The 15,000-nt window shown below is 34.1% G+C and overlaps 1 protein-coding gene across 1 annotated transcript in view; it reads left to right on the plus strand.

The window, feature by feature from the left end:
• Positions 1-9,982, plus strand: part of LOC122255942 (uncharacterized) — an 11,250-nt gene extending 1,268 nt beyond the window's left edge. The window contains exons 2-14 of the mRNA XM_043020325.2: positions 1,255-1,362; positions 1,561-1,753; positions 2,166-2,295; positions 2,546-2,773; positions 3,070-3,153; positions 3,370-3,449; positions 3,814-3,960; positions 4,230-4,553; positions 4,789-4,969; positions 5,581-5,650; positions 7,966-8,115; positions 8,486-8,628; positions 8,753-9,982. Of these exons, the coding sequence (XP_042876259.1) occupies positions 1,296-1,362; positions 1,561-1,753; positions 2,166-2,295; positions 2,546-2,773; positions 3,070-3,153; positions 3,370-3,449; positions 3,814-3,960; positions 4,230-4,553; positions 4,789-4,969; positions 5,581-5,650; positions 7,966-8,115; positions 8,486-8,628; positions 8,753-9,082 (2,127 nt within the window). The 5' untranslated portion in view covers positions 1,255-1,295 and the 3' untranslated portion in view covers positions 9,083-9,982. The remainder of the gene's footprint in view (positions 1-1,254; positions 1,363-1,560; positions 1,754-2,165; positions 2,296-2,545; positions 2,774-3,069; positions 3,154-3,369; positions 3,450-3,813; positions 3,961-4,229; positions 4,554-4,788; positions 4,970-5,580; positions 5,651-7,965; positions 8,116-8,485; positions 8,629-8,752) is intronic.
• Positions 9,983-15,000: the final 5,018 nt, after the last annotated feature.

Here is a 15,000-nt window from a genome sequence, read left to right on the forward strand (position 1 = left end):
CATTTGAATATGGTGCACGTTTGGAAAGTTTTGGTTTGAGTTTATTCTTCAAGGGTCCTTCATCATCCCTGATTCTAAACCCCGGCTTCCCACAGGCTTAACGATATCCCTTGTATAAGGTGCTGTGTAAATGCTTCTTTTGTGTGTGGTGCCTTTGCCTGGGCTTATGTGGAAATGGCAGTGAATTTGAAAAGCTATAACTCAGTTTTTTTATGTTTTGATTTCTTTTCTTCATCATAAGATGCAGAATTACATGTTCCATAAGTTGACTAGAACCATATTTTAAGATTCAATAAGCCGTTTTAAGCATTTTTACCCCTTAGCTTTAGGGTGGGTTTGAAGTACTTCATCTGCAATATAGTGATTAAGTGCTTCAGCTCTCTTGTACACATACTCTCTTAACCCATTCATGCCTGGGCAATTCCGGCTCTGAATGGTCACAATGTCGGGGTTTTCAAACACATAGGCCTAACTCCTCGGGATTCTCGGGCACACTGCCTGCGAGCCTGAGCTGTCCGCTCACTCACCCCGAGCACCGGCCTTGACCAAATATTTCGTCGCCGGCACCTGACACAAAAACCACGAAACATGTCAGCATGTCATCCAGCGAGAATGGGTTGAGAATTTGATCATGTAACCCCAAGACCTTGTTGAGAAAAGCTATAGTTATGTGGAGGAACGAAACAAGCAATCATTATATTGAAATTTTGACAGATGTTTATATTCCTTTAAAATCTTGATCAGATATTTATGGAAACTCAATGGGAAATCAATATTTTCTTACCATAGATTAAGTTTAGGTTTATGGTCTTACCAAAGCTTCAAATAGGTAGGTGTCATAAAATATTAAAAGATGAGAATTATTAAGAATTAGGCCTTCATGTTGAATAGACAATTAATGCAGGACTGCTTGTCATCATGGTCTGTTGAAGTGTTGCAGCTTCATAAGCTATTATGTTCTTGTTGATCATCTATAAAGAGCACTGCCTTGATCATGTATCTTGCTCTTGCTCTTTCTCTTTCTCTTTCTCCCTCCCACTCCCTCCCTCTTCCTCCTTCCCTCCTTCCCTCCTTCCCTCCTTCCCTCCCTCCTTCCCTCCTTCCCTCTCTCCCTCACTCCCTCACTCTTTCCCTCTCTCCCTCACTCTCTCCTTCCCCTTCTTTCCCCCCCTCCATCCTTCCATCCATCCTTCCATCCATCTCTTGCTCTAACTCTCTGGATCTTTTTAATTAATTATTTCTTCATGATTGCAGCTGGGAGTGTTGCAAGGCCAGAGAAGGTTCAGCTTTTCATCATGAAGTCTGCAGAGCCAAACCTGCGGATTCCTGCTGTGCTCATGCCTTCCTTTGTCAAAGTTAATAGTAAGTAGACCTACTTTTCTTCTCATATTTAGTTGGTTAGTAATAGATTTTTGACTAACATGAGCTCTTTGTTCATGTGTGAGGTATCTTAATGATAATAGTTTTGTTATTGTGAGTGTGATTTTTTTTTTTTTTTCTGTTGTTTTAATTTTTGTTACTGTATGAATGCTGTTATTATTATCTTTGTTTGCTCCCTAGGCACAGAGGAAGGCAAAAATGCAGAGAAGAGAGTGCGAGTCAATTGTGGGATCTGCAAGGAAACGCGATATTACTCGATTTATAGAGGTGTGACACGTATTGCGGGAACCATTCTGGCGTGCGAGGCCTGTCGTCACTCATATCAGAAGTTCAAGAGAAGACCCTGCATCCTCAAGTGCAACAATGACGGCAAGTAAGTACTATTACTATTTTCTGGTTCATTATTTGCATCATTTGATTATACAGGACAGCAAGTGTGCTATTGTTCTGTTGTTTTTTTTCTCTTGCTCTCTTGTTATTTTTTAGGTTTTCTGATTTTCTCTCATTCTCTCATGAAGTTTAAACACTGACAGAATCAAGTATTAGCAATTTTGATACCTACTTTGATTTATCAAACAGTGAGCCCATGTCTATGAAATTTTAGAATATGAATCAGCAAATGCAATCAGTTTTATATGATTACAATAATCAATTTTGATATGTGTAATACACTGAATTTGCTGAACATATCACTGTGGCATAGGCTCAAGTGGCACAGATAGTATGATAAGAAAATAGAAGGTTTAGGTAAGACTAAAAGTAGTAATATGTTTCTTAATTTTCAGGTGTTATGTTTTAGGTGACAATTCTAAGAGCAGATGCAAAGCTTGCTGGATAGCACATATACTCAGACTGTGTCCCCTTCCTGCTGAACTGTATATCCATCTTTTAAAGCATCTTCCTGATTCGATAAAGGTACATTGAATGACTCTTCTTTTATGAGCTGAAAGGAGAGGCTGTGTATTTTTCTGAAGGTCTTGATGTTTAGGTAAATTCCTATGTAGCTGTGCAATATATGTTGTAAACAAAAACGTAGGAACTGAAAGTCATGTATATTTTAATCTGATAACGACAGGGTTGCTTTGGCTCCGCCTGAACACAACTCCAAAGCACGTATTCGGTAGTTCAATAGAGATGAATGACGCTGGGAGACGACCCATTTCAGGAGCGGATGGAATCCACGCCCCGGGTGATGGATGACATTCCTGAGGAGGAGAGGGGTGCCATCGGCCTGGAGATGCAGAAGGAAGAGACGTGGGAGGACATCACAGAGATAGCAGTGCCGCAGCAGGATCCCGTCAAGCAAGAGGAGAATGATGAATACGAGGACGACATGGATGACGAGACGCTGGACGCTTACTTTGAGGCTGAAGAGTCGCTCAATCAGAGTCAGGTGGGTCACAAGGGAAAGCGTTGGTTGTCCAGAAAAGGGAACAACAACAGGAATCAAGACATTCAAATGGTTGTATAAAGCTGATAACTGAAATAAAGTAAAAGTAAAGCAAACAAGTGGGGTCTATTTTATCACCTGTATTTTATGAATGGATGATGGGGATGAATTCCAAGAACAGATGATGAGTGAGTGAGCGAAAGAGTGTGTGAGACTGCTCTTTCTAGGTATGAAATTTGTTCTATCTACTCTCAACTATTTTACAAATCCTTATGTATGTTTCTCTGTATGTTTTTCAGGCTGCAAACCATTCCAATGTGTCAGGCCCTGGAAGCAGAGTAAATTCTTTGCATCACACTACAAAGACCGAGGCGGCTGCAGAGGTGAGCTGACGTCTGTACTTTAGTTAGTAAAGAAGATGAAGACTTTTAATATTGTCTATATATGAACATTATTTATGTTGTACAAATGTTCCTTTATTTGTTCAAGTTTCTACCACACATATGTAAAGATTTGAATATGTGTGGGGATAAAACTTATCGTTTTTAACACATTATATCCTCTATTTTTTTGCTTATAAAATGCCTTTGATTTTGCAGCCTGGGAAATGGTGGTCAGGAAATGATGGTTTGACATACAGTGTAGCAGTTTCTGGTAATACCCAAACATACTTTAACATGTAAGTACACTTAGATTTCTATGTGAGGGAGTGACTGAATGGGTTTGTGTAGGTTTGTGGATATGTTGATAAATATATATATATATATATATATATATATATATATATATATATATATATATATATATATATATATACATATATACGTTATGGAGTGCCAATAACTTCAGAGTAACTCAAAACACAGGAGGAAAAATTTAGTACAATGGAAAAACACATAACCATTGGACTCCATCAAAAGTCCATTTCAAAAAAGTATTGGGAAACCTTTAGCCCCAAGGATAGCTCCAGAGTGTTTTTATCCTTAGCCTTGCTATTTTCCTTTTATATATATTTCTTTGTCATTGCCTCCTTTACTCTCCAGGTCCAATATGAGCGCCTCAGATGGCCTGACGCCTCTCACGCCCCTGCAACCTGCGGACACCCTCACCTCCTTCACCGCTCTCGCACCCATGACCCCCGTAGAAATTCCTCATGTACAACATATTCAGAATGAGGGAGCAACTTTTTTGTAAGTTTTTGTTCCATCTTTTTCCTTTATCCTGAAGTTGTCGGCTGGTTAACTATAGTATTTAATTTTGTAGGAGGTACTACTTTTAAGAAAATAAAAATCATTTGGTGATGTAAAGCACAAATTATTTGTTTATTTGTTCACTTTATAGTTTTGTTCTATTTATTTATTTCTTGCCTTGATTCATTATTTGTTGAATAGTAAGAATACCTACATTTCTCTCAGAACTTCTGTCCCCAGGATGACTAAAATTGCACATGCCTTTCCAGCACCATAAAACAAGTAAACGGCGACGTACAAGACGGAGCGAGCCAGGAGGCTAGGCTCTTCCAGAACATCAGCATCAAGCAAGAGTATTACCAGCCACTGCAGGAAGTCGGCCTCCAAGTCCACCCCAGTCCCTACTTCAACCACAACAGCAACAACCAAATCCGCATAGAGATCGTTGATCAGCAGCAGGGAACTCCAGAAACCGCAGGCGAAAGAATTGAGGTGGGGGACTATGACGTAGGATCGCCGTCTGATAGTATAGAATCGATTCAACCAAAGAAAACAAAAAGGAAGAGGCACAAAGTTAAAGTCGAGGAAAACGGGTGAGTTTCTTGCGTTTGTAAATCCGTAGAATGGGAGCATGTGTAGGGGTTTGTTTCAAGATATGGGAAAAATGGCATCTTGAGGCTGTTATTACTCTTAGAGATCTTACGAGAAAATTTGACAGATGTGGAAACTTATAATCAGATTGGCAGAGTTTTGGCTTGTGGTTGGATCTGTTTTATCTCAAAACCACTTTTGTATTTTATCAGTTAATGTGCCTACTTGGTATTCCAGGACAAACTCTTACCAGGATATACTGTCAGAGGCAACAAAGAGATCAGCCTTAGACTTGGGATCAGATAACATACCTCTCAAACAGAAAAAGAAGATGGACCGATTCGATGGAATGCCGGAGGAGGAAGTCGCCAAGAAATTCCTCCCCGACCACTTGGGACCAAACATGGACATCCTCATTGTAAGTTTCTGTATATCTGTTACCCATAGTGATTTATATTTTATGCTTTGCTCCGGAAAAGCTTACATTATCTAGAGTTTTAGGTGTGTCAAAAGACGTGTTTCTGAATTATTATCTTGTAGATCAGGCCAGCAATGTAACTCATTTTCTACCAAGAATGCAGCTGAAGGGGATTATTGAAGCAGCTCTGATATTTTTAAGAGTAGAATTACATCAAGGGAACTTATTAAGCTTGAAAATGATGATTTGATAAATGAGAATAGCAAGCAAGAGTCAAATATTACAGAATACAGGCAGATTGGACTAAGAAAAGCTACAATTGCCAATTTCTGGACTAAATTAAGTCTTGAAATCAGGAGCTGAAAAAAAAATACAATCATCAGATGTATTCTCTCATATCAGAAACACAGTTTTAATAGATGACTGTAGTTTTAGTAGGAACTAGAGTTAATTCATTATACTTATATGCTCTTTGGATTAACCTTGTTTATGCATAATGATGGGAGAGAAAGCACTTATATATATGTACTAAGCTAAGGCATGAAACCTTCAATTGGCACCACTGCATGTCAAAGCTAACATCGAGCCTTGTTTCCAAATTCTTATCCTAGATTGGCATAAATCCCGGGCTCTTCGCTGCCCACAAGGGTCATCATTATGCAGGACCTGGAAACCATTTCTGTGAGTAGCTCAGACAGGTTGTGTGCATTTCCTTCCACATTTGTGTTTTTTTTTTTTATGTTTGTTGCATTCCTGGCTGGATGTTGTAGGGGGGGGCAAGTTTTTGTAATCATTATTATTACTTAATTGTTTTTTTTGTTTTTCTCATCGTCAAATATAGGATCTATCTGTCTACACATGCGTGCGTGCACACACACACACGCACGTTTACAGACACGCACACAGACACACACATACGCACGCAGAAACATACACGCACACAGACACGCACACAGACACACACACAGACTCACACACGCACACAGACACAGACACGCACACGCACGCATACGCACGCACGCACACGCATGTACACACATGCACACGCACACAGACACAGACACACACGCACGCACACGCACGCACACGCATGTACACACATGCACACACACACACACACACACACACACACACACACACACACACACACACACACACACACACACACACACACACACACACACACACACACACACACAAATATATATACATACATATATACACACATATATACACACATATATACACACATATACACACATACACACACATACACACATATGTTCATACATGCAAAAATAAATATATACATACATATATACATACATGCATACATACATACATACATACATACATACATACATACATACATATATATATATATATATATATATATATATATATATATATATATGTATATATATATATACATATATATATATATATATATATACATAATATATATATATATATATATATATATATATATATATATATATATATATATATATATATATATATATATAATATATATATATATATATATTATATATATATGTAATATGTCTATATATATTTATATATATATATATATATATATATATATATATATATATATATATATATATATAACACATACATCATACACACATACACACATACACACATACACACATAAATGTACATATATACACATATATACATATGATATATGTATGATGTATATGATAATCTTCCAGGAGAGGTTTGTGCATAATTGTTGTAATGTATTTCAGCATCTTGGAGCTATTCTCAAGCTAGGAAAAAAAAACAAAATGTTTAACACCATTAAAGGAACAAAGTCACATGAGGAATGAATTGTAAGCAAATTTACCAGAGCAAGTAAAAGTTAAGCTCAAAAGGATTTGAAGAACTAAGATTTCATTTATAAGAATGAATGAAATAGGAAAATAATTTTGCAATAGCATTAGTTGCTAAAAGGATATTTGATTACAATCATCAGTGGAAGTACATCAATATTAATAAAACATCATATCAGAAATAAAATTTGTCAAAAGGGCAGACTCTGTGCGTGCCGCTTAACTGCTAAGAACATAAAGATATACATTTACTATACACTAAAAGGGAAATCAGAAGTTACAGAATTAGGCAGATGGACCACACTCTCACACTTTCCTACTACTTAAAAATGATGGTCTTTTTCTTTCTCTGACTCTCAATTTGCAATCTTTCTCAATGCTCAGTCTGCATATTCAATACCAAATGCCTCTTGTTTCTGGTTTGTTTTTACAAAGTTTTAATATATTTTTATTTGAAGTGTGCACTAGCTTCTGCATTTTTAAAATTCTCAGGAACCATGTCTCTTTAGTTATTACGACTGTGGTTCTGAAGTAGTACTTTCTTCTTTGAACATGAGAAAGGGAGAAATGCAATGGTCTTATATTTTTCTGTTATTTTTTTTTTTCATTTTTGGCAAAACCTTTTCTTCATCTAATACTGTCTACTCTCAGATATTATACAGCTTCTCTGGTTGTTGAGCATCTCACTGTGTTCTGCCTTGATGTTAGTTTTCAGCCAATAATTTGGTCTTTGTTTGCTCTTTGATATCACTGTGCATTCAGTTATTTTGGATTTGAATTTTTTTAAGTGATCACTATAGTTTCCCTGTTTCATACATAGCCATCATCCAGCAAACTGGTTAATAAGTAGTCCATTTATTTAGATTAGGTTCACAGTTTGTAGCCAGATCCATTCTTCTGTGTAATGATATTAAAACATAGAAACAAGTAAATAGAATATTTTTAACCAAAACTACTATATGAATTTATTTTCATGTAGAATTAGGATTTATTAACTCTTTGCTAACTTATGGCAGAAAAACCCACTCTACACAAACTAGGCCTATTCAAAGATATGGCAACCATTTCTGCCTCAACATATCTCTCCTAAAATAACATTAACTTAGCCATATCCTTTCTCTTACCCTTTTCATCCAGGGAAATGCATGTACCTGTCTGGCCTGATCCCTGAGCCCTTCACCGCCTACGACGACTTCAGATTGCTCGACTATGGCATAGGCTTCACCAACATAGTGGCCAGAACGACGCGGGGCTCAGCCGACCTTTCGAGGGAAGAGATCAAAAAAGGTAAACTTCCTTAGTCTCCATTTGAGAAGTGGTAGATGGTGCATAGCTGAATGGTCGTGTTTTTTCACAGAGTGTTAATGTTCGTGATGCATTGGTAGTATAATGTGGTATTTGTTGTTTAGGGATCTTCATTGAAACTAGTTCTCCATTTTGCTGTTAATGACTGATGCCTTTGACAAGGTAAATAATTCAAGACGATCATTCGGGGATTTTTTCCTACTCTGCTTTTTTTCTCGTAGGTATAGCATTTTTAGATTTCCTCTTGAAGTTATTTCTCATTCTTACTTAGAGTGCATTGTTTGCTGCATTACTAAATACCAGAAATGTGCAAAATAGTGTGAGGTCTCTTAACTTTTTCTCTTTTCTACAGGGAGTGAGATCCTCTTAGCTAAATTAAGGCAGTATCAGCCACTAATTGCTGTGTTCAATGGCAAGGGCATTTATGAAATATATTCTGGCAAGAAGCAGTTCAACTTTGGAAAACAGCCAGAGATGGTTGATGGAACAAATACAGTGAGTATGATTTTTTTATAATCATTTGTTGTTTGTTGGAAATAGAGAATGATTGATACTGATAACAGAAGGATAATTGATAATGATAATAAGACAAATTTAATTGTATTTCTTAATTTAACAGCACATATGGGTCATGCCTTCCTCATCTGCAAGATGTGCCCAGCTCCCAAGGGCTCTGGACAAAGTCCCTTTCTATTCTGCTCTACGCAAGTACCGTGACTTCCTGAAAGGCGCTATTCCAGAAATAGACGAAGAGGAGATAACCTTCTCACATGTGAGGCTATCGAATCCCAAGACGCCGGTGAAGCAAGAAGTAAAAGAGGAGCAAGAAGACATGGGAGAACCAAAGAAACTCTTCAAGTCTGAGCCATCAAAGGGACTCAAGGCCCTCAAGAGAAGTATTAAGAACGAGGAAACTAAGTGCAGTATAAAATCAGAAAATCCGTCTTAACGTCTTCACGCTTAGTCCAATGTAAGTTTTACAGTATTGAGAGGGTGAACACTGGCCATGAGTTTCTCGAATGTGGTTCTTCCTCTGGCAAGAGAGGAAGTAATGAGAGCTGTGTGTATAAAGATTTAAGATATTTTTTCTTTTTTTTTTCTTTCTTTCTCTATATCACTCTGCCTATTCCCCTTTCACCTTTGTCTTTACATAACTACTCTCTTTTCATCAGCCGAATGCACACTCTCTCACATATTACTTTCCCATTCGTCTTTCTTTACGTAGCAAATTTGATTTTCAAGTGGAGTGATTAGCAGAACCTCGTGCTTTGTAACCCCTCATTGAGGATAAATTAACGTGTAGGGAACAATTATGAACTATGTAGCTTTAATGAGACTTGTTGCTGTATAGCCCAGGTCTAGGCAGGACTTGCCTGTTTTCTTTTTCCCTTTGTGAGGGAGACTTAAAAAGTACCTTTTTATTATTCTCCATCTTGTGTGTACAACCTAATAGTAATCCCAGAAAAGAAGCCAGTGCACAAAGATTGAGATAAAAGGGTGTCATTACAGGAGAGGAAGATCAGGAAATCAGAGTAGAACGTCTCTGTCCTTTTAGTCCTGTTCCTTTTTGTTATTTTTGTTATTTATTTATTCTTTTTTTTTTTTTTTTTTTTTTTTGTCTTATTTAGCGTTCCAGTTCCTCACCTTTTTTTAATTGAGAAAGAGGACCTCTTCTTCTTTTCTTTCCCCCCCCCCCCCTCTCTCAAAAATATGAAAATGTATTAAAAAATAAGGAGGGGATTCAAATCGTTTCAGGTATCCACACTTGACACGAGAGATCTATTAGCTTCTGGAAATTTATTGAATTTATTGTATTGTCCCAAGCCTGAAAGAAAAAAAATAAGACAAAGGTTATGATTCAAAGAGCAACGGGTTTGAAGCTGGTCTGATTGGCAGAACAAGTTTGGGCAAATTGTCTGTGAATACTTTGTGAATATTTATGGTTTGTGTATATGTGTATCTTGTGAGTATATACCATAGTAGTTTTTAAGATTTTTATTTATGTGTTTGTTTGTTTTTCCTTGTTTTTTCATTCTTTCTTTCTTTTAGTAAGTTAGGGTAAAGTTGATGTCGTTTATGTCAGTAGTATTTTATTTATTTATCTTAACAATTTCTTGTGATGGAAACAAGAAGAGGCCATTAAAGAATAGATTTGTAGAAAAGGGTTATAAGTGCAATTAATTAAATACAATAAGATTGAAAATTTTGGCCTTTTTTCTGTCAATTTTATTACCATTTAATAGTTTTTTTCTCTTTTTTCGAGAAAATGTGTAATATACAGAGAAATTCCCGCGTGGTTTGCCCGAGCAAGTCGACCGATTTTGCAGATCTGAATATGCTTTCATTTACTGTGAATGATGGAGTTCTTTTGAAAAAAAGAAAGAAAAATAGATAGAAAGCAAGACAGATAATCCTCATTCCATCATGTTCGAAAATATTTTCTTTTGCGTTTATTCGCCTGCGCCCCTACGTCTCGACTTTTCCTTATTTATTTGATTATTAAGGTAACCTAAACAAAATAAAACAGACAAAAAAATAAAAATAAATGGACAGAAGCTCAGTGCTTGAATCATTCCAAAGTTGATTTATGAAGGACAATGCGGCCTTGACTAAAAAAAAAAAAAAAAAATCCTTGTGTATTTTCCTATTCAGAAAGAGGCTCTGTAGTTGTAGTAGCAACAGGTAGCATCTTCCTATTTGAAAATCCTCGCTGTTGAATGACCTTCAGTGTTTTCTCTTGAAGAAGAGGTGTGAGCTAAGCTGGAGTCTGGTTGCAAGAGGAACGTATCTCTAGAAGTCGGTTGACAGTGAATGCCCTTTTGTTTAGTGTAAGTCCAGGTGTTAGAAGTCAGTCAACAGTACCCTTTGAGGTTTATAAGTCCAGGGTGTTCCTTTAGAAGTCAGTGGACAGTGCCCTTTTGAGGTGCGTAGGTCTAAGGTGTTCCCTGCTAGCAGATACGATAGCAGTCGGATGGGATGGCTTTCTCTGCCGAGTTTTGGCTTTGGGTTTCCAGAGCTCCGATGTTCATTTGGCGTGACGCTGTAAAGGTGATGACCCTTTGTGTATAATCCTGTACGCAGTTGCTCGAAAAGGTGGTGTTTAGTTCCGCATTCCGGGGAAATATCCATAGGAGTTTGAAGTCTTTTGGCCTTTTTATTGTTTAAACTGATAATGCACAAATATTTGAAGGGTATTCTTTTCTTCCATTATTGTGTATATGTCGTGTACATTGTACACTATAAAGAGTGATTGTTGGAATGAAGAAGAAAAATATCAGGTGAGATTTCAAAGCTTTGCTTAAGATGTGTGCTTGGTTATTTATTTCTAAGAAAGGGATATATACATATATATATATATATATATATATATATATATATATATATATTATATATATATATATATAATATATATATATATATTATATATTATATCTATATATATATATTTATATATATAAATATATATATGTATTTATACGTATATACATATATATACACATATGTATATGTATATGTATATGTATATGTATATATAGACACACACAAACACACATGTATAAATCCATATATATATCCATATAATATATATATTATAATATATATATATATATAATATATATATATAAATATATATATAATATATATAATATATATATATAATAATATATATATATATATATATATATATATATATATATATATATATATATATATATAATATATATATAATATATATATATATATATATATATATATATAATATATATATATATATATATATATATATAATATATATATATATATATATATTGTAATTGCATGCATCAATACTATGATGACAGAAAGTAACACACAGAAATTTCATTCAAATAGCATATCAAGTCTCCAATTGGACTATAGTAAAAGGACAGTAGTACATTTTTCAAGAACTGATATCTGCTCAAAGAAATACTGAAATTCAGATTTCATGAGGTGGGGGGGGATTAGTGCGATATGTACAGAAACTTCAAATTCTCTGATTTAATTATGTGAATTAATGAGAGAATTATTCAGAAAATGTGTAATCTGATTCCATATATTTCCTTAGATTACGCTTCCAGAGGAATGTGTACTTCAGTTGAGCATAATTAGGAGATGGTTGACTGGCAGAAGTGTATAGATGCGTATGCATTGGTTCGTAGGAGGAAGTGGTCTTTCTCGGAGCACGTAACGTATTGAGTAGTGATTTTTACCTTTTAGTCGAATCCTATTTGAAAATTCACTAGACCTCTGGTTTGTGATATTCCTACTGTGATTTTGGGAATATTTGCAAAGTGTGTTGATATACATTCACCAATGTGTATATATGGCTCAAGTAGTTCAAAATTCCCAAAGGAAAAGATAGACATGTCAAGTCAACTCATTGAAACCTTCCTGTATATGAGTGATATATGTGTCATTGTGTTTTTAAGGACCAAAAGAAAGATAGAAAAAAAAAAAGAAAGATCTAAGTAGAGGGAGAGCTTAGTCAACCAGCTGTTCCCTTGTCTGTTTTCATCTTAGCAATCCCTCTATGAAATAGCCTTTTGTTATGCCTTCTAGGTGTACAAGTTTGTGTAAAGTTTAGGAACATATTAGAGAATCAAAATGACAAATGACAATATTTTGCAGACCCGTATTTTGCTAACTTAACACTCTTAAGGATGTTTTGAAGATGCGTAGGTCAGTCGCTGCATTTGTTACATAGGCAAGAAGTTTGCTTTGAAATTCACACACACCAGAAATTAAAATAGAGAGAGAGAGAAAGAGAGAGAAAAAAAAAGCTCAGCACAGACCTTGAATATATATATTTTGTTTGGCTGGATGGGATAGATAGAGTTGTTGACATAAACATGAATGAAAAACCTTTAGGGAAAACAAAGTACTAGAAGTTTGTATTACTGTTTGTGTTTTCCTGGTCCTTCCATAAGGCCTGTAGTTGAAGATGACCAAAACACTAGGGAATTTACCACAAGGAATTATTGTATGGTAGAACAATTTCATAATTTTCTTTTATATTGGTATGGCCATTACTTACTGGTGTTGATATCATTATTATTATTACTACTATTATTTTTTTTTTTTTTTAATTATCATCATTATTATCATCATCATCATCATTACTATCATCATCATCATTATTATGATTAATATTATTATCATCCTCATCATTATTATTATCCATCAGTGTTACAAGGACATTTCCACAGAAAGCTCAAGGATTAGTCAGTCTGATCTCTTGGCATGGTATATTCTTTAAGATTAATGTTTAAGAAAAGAAGAAACGAGAGAGAAGAGAAGACGAAGAAGAAAAGAAAAGCAACAAAAGGATCGAAGATAGCGAACAAACGCGAAATGTGTCGTCGTCATCTTTTTTTTTTCTATTATTATTATTATTATTATTATCAACATTATTATTATTATAATTGTTATTGTTATTATTATGATTATGATTATAACAATGTTCTTGAGTTTTTGCCTCGGCCAAAGGGAGGAGAACTTGTACAACCAATGATTCCATTCATGTTCACTTCATGTTGATCTGTATTATAGGCATGAACTACACCTCTTAACGGGGAATCTCGACACATATAGGGCTGTACGGCATGTCTGGGATTCTTTGTCTGCCGCAGTTGTGGTTATTCATGTATTTTCATGAGTCTGTCTGTTGTATTTAGAACTTTCGCCATTTCGTTTACCTGTATTTAAATATTTCCTTTCAACTTTTACGCATGGATATGTGATCATGTTTTCTGTGGCGAGATGGGTGTATGCTTTATATTTATTTTATTTATTATCTGTCTCTTTGTTGACTATTCTTTGATTTTGTTCTAGACAATGATGTGTTTTATATATATGTATATATATATATGTATATATATATATATATATATACATATATATGTTTATTTATATATATATACATATATATATATATATATATATATATATATATATATATATATATATATATATATATACGTATATTTATATATATTTATATAAATTTATTCATATTTATATAAATTTATTTATACTTATATATATATATATACATATATGTATATATATCTATATATATATATATATATATATATATCTCTCTATATATCTATATAAATATGTATATATATATATCTATATATATATATATATATATATATATAGATATATATATATATATATATCTATATATATATATATAATATATATATTATATATATATATATATATATATATATATATATATATATATATATATATATATATATATATATATATATATATATTTATATATATATCACACATACACACATGTATGTAAGTATGTGTATGTATATAACTTTGTGATGTTAATGATACTTTGCTTAATCTATTTGTTTTTCCTGTTCTTTTATCTTCCTTTATTTTACTTTATTTAAGTCATTATAGGTATTATGTCATATATGTGTAAGTGTATGAACTTTGTTGTTCCTAGGTCTTCAATAATTTCTAGTCTGTTATCCTAACAGGGTGTTTGATCTTATTTCATTATTATTACTATAAGGATTACTTGTTATTATCATTATTATTATTATTATGATTATTATGACTATTGTTATTATTATTATTATTATTTCCATTATTATTATGTGATTTATTTTTGCAATTATTTATATGAGTATCATGACAGACGTTACAGTTATCACAGCTGAATTATCATTATCACTATCATTGTATATTCAGTTATGTATTCTGTTAGATCATTTGTGTAACTTGTCATTGTCTGTGTTCAAAATCATCTCGTTAGGTTTAGACGTAATTAAAGCATTTCAGAAAAAGTATAATTTTCTCACTGATGCGTCCAAA

The sequence above is a fragment of the Penaeus japonicus genome, unplaced genomic scaffold (assembly GCF_977035675.1).
Source record: "Penaeus japonicus unplaced genomic scaffold, GWHDUDI00000001_assembly GWHDUDI00000026, whole genome shotgun sequence".
Taxonomy (NCBI): Eukaryota; Metazoa; Arthropoda; class Malacostraca; order Decapoda; family Penaeidae; genus Penaeus; species Penaeus japonicus.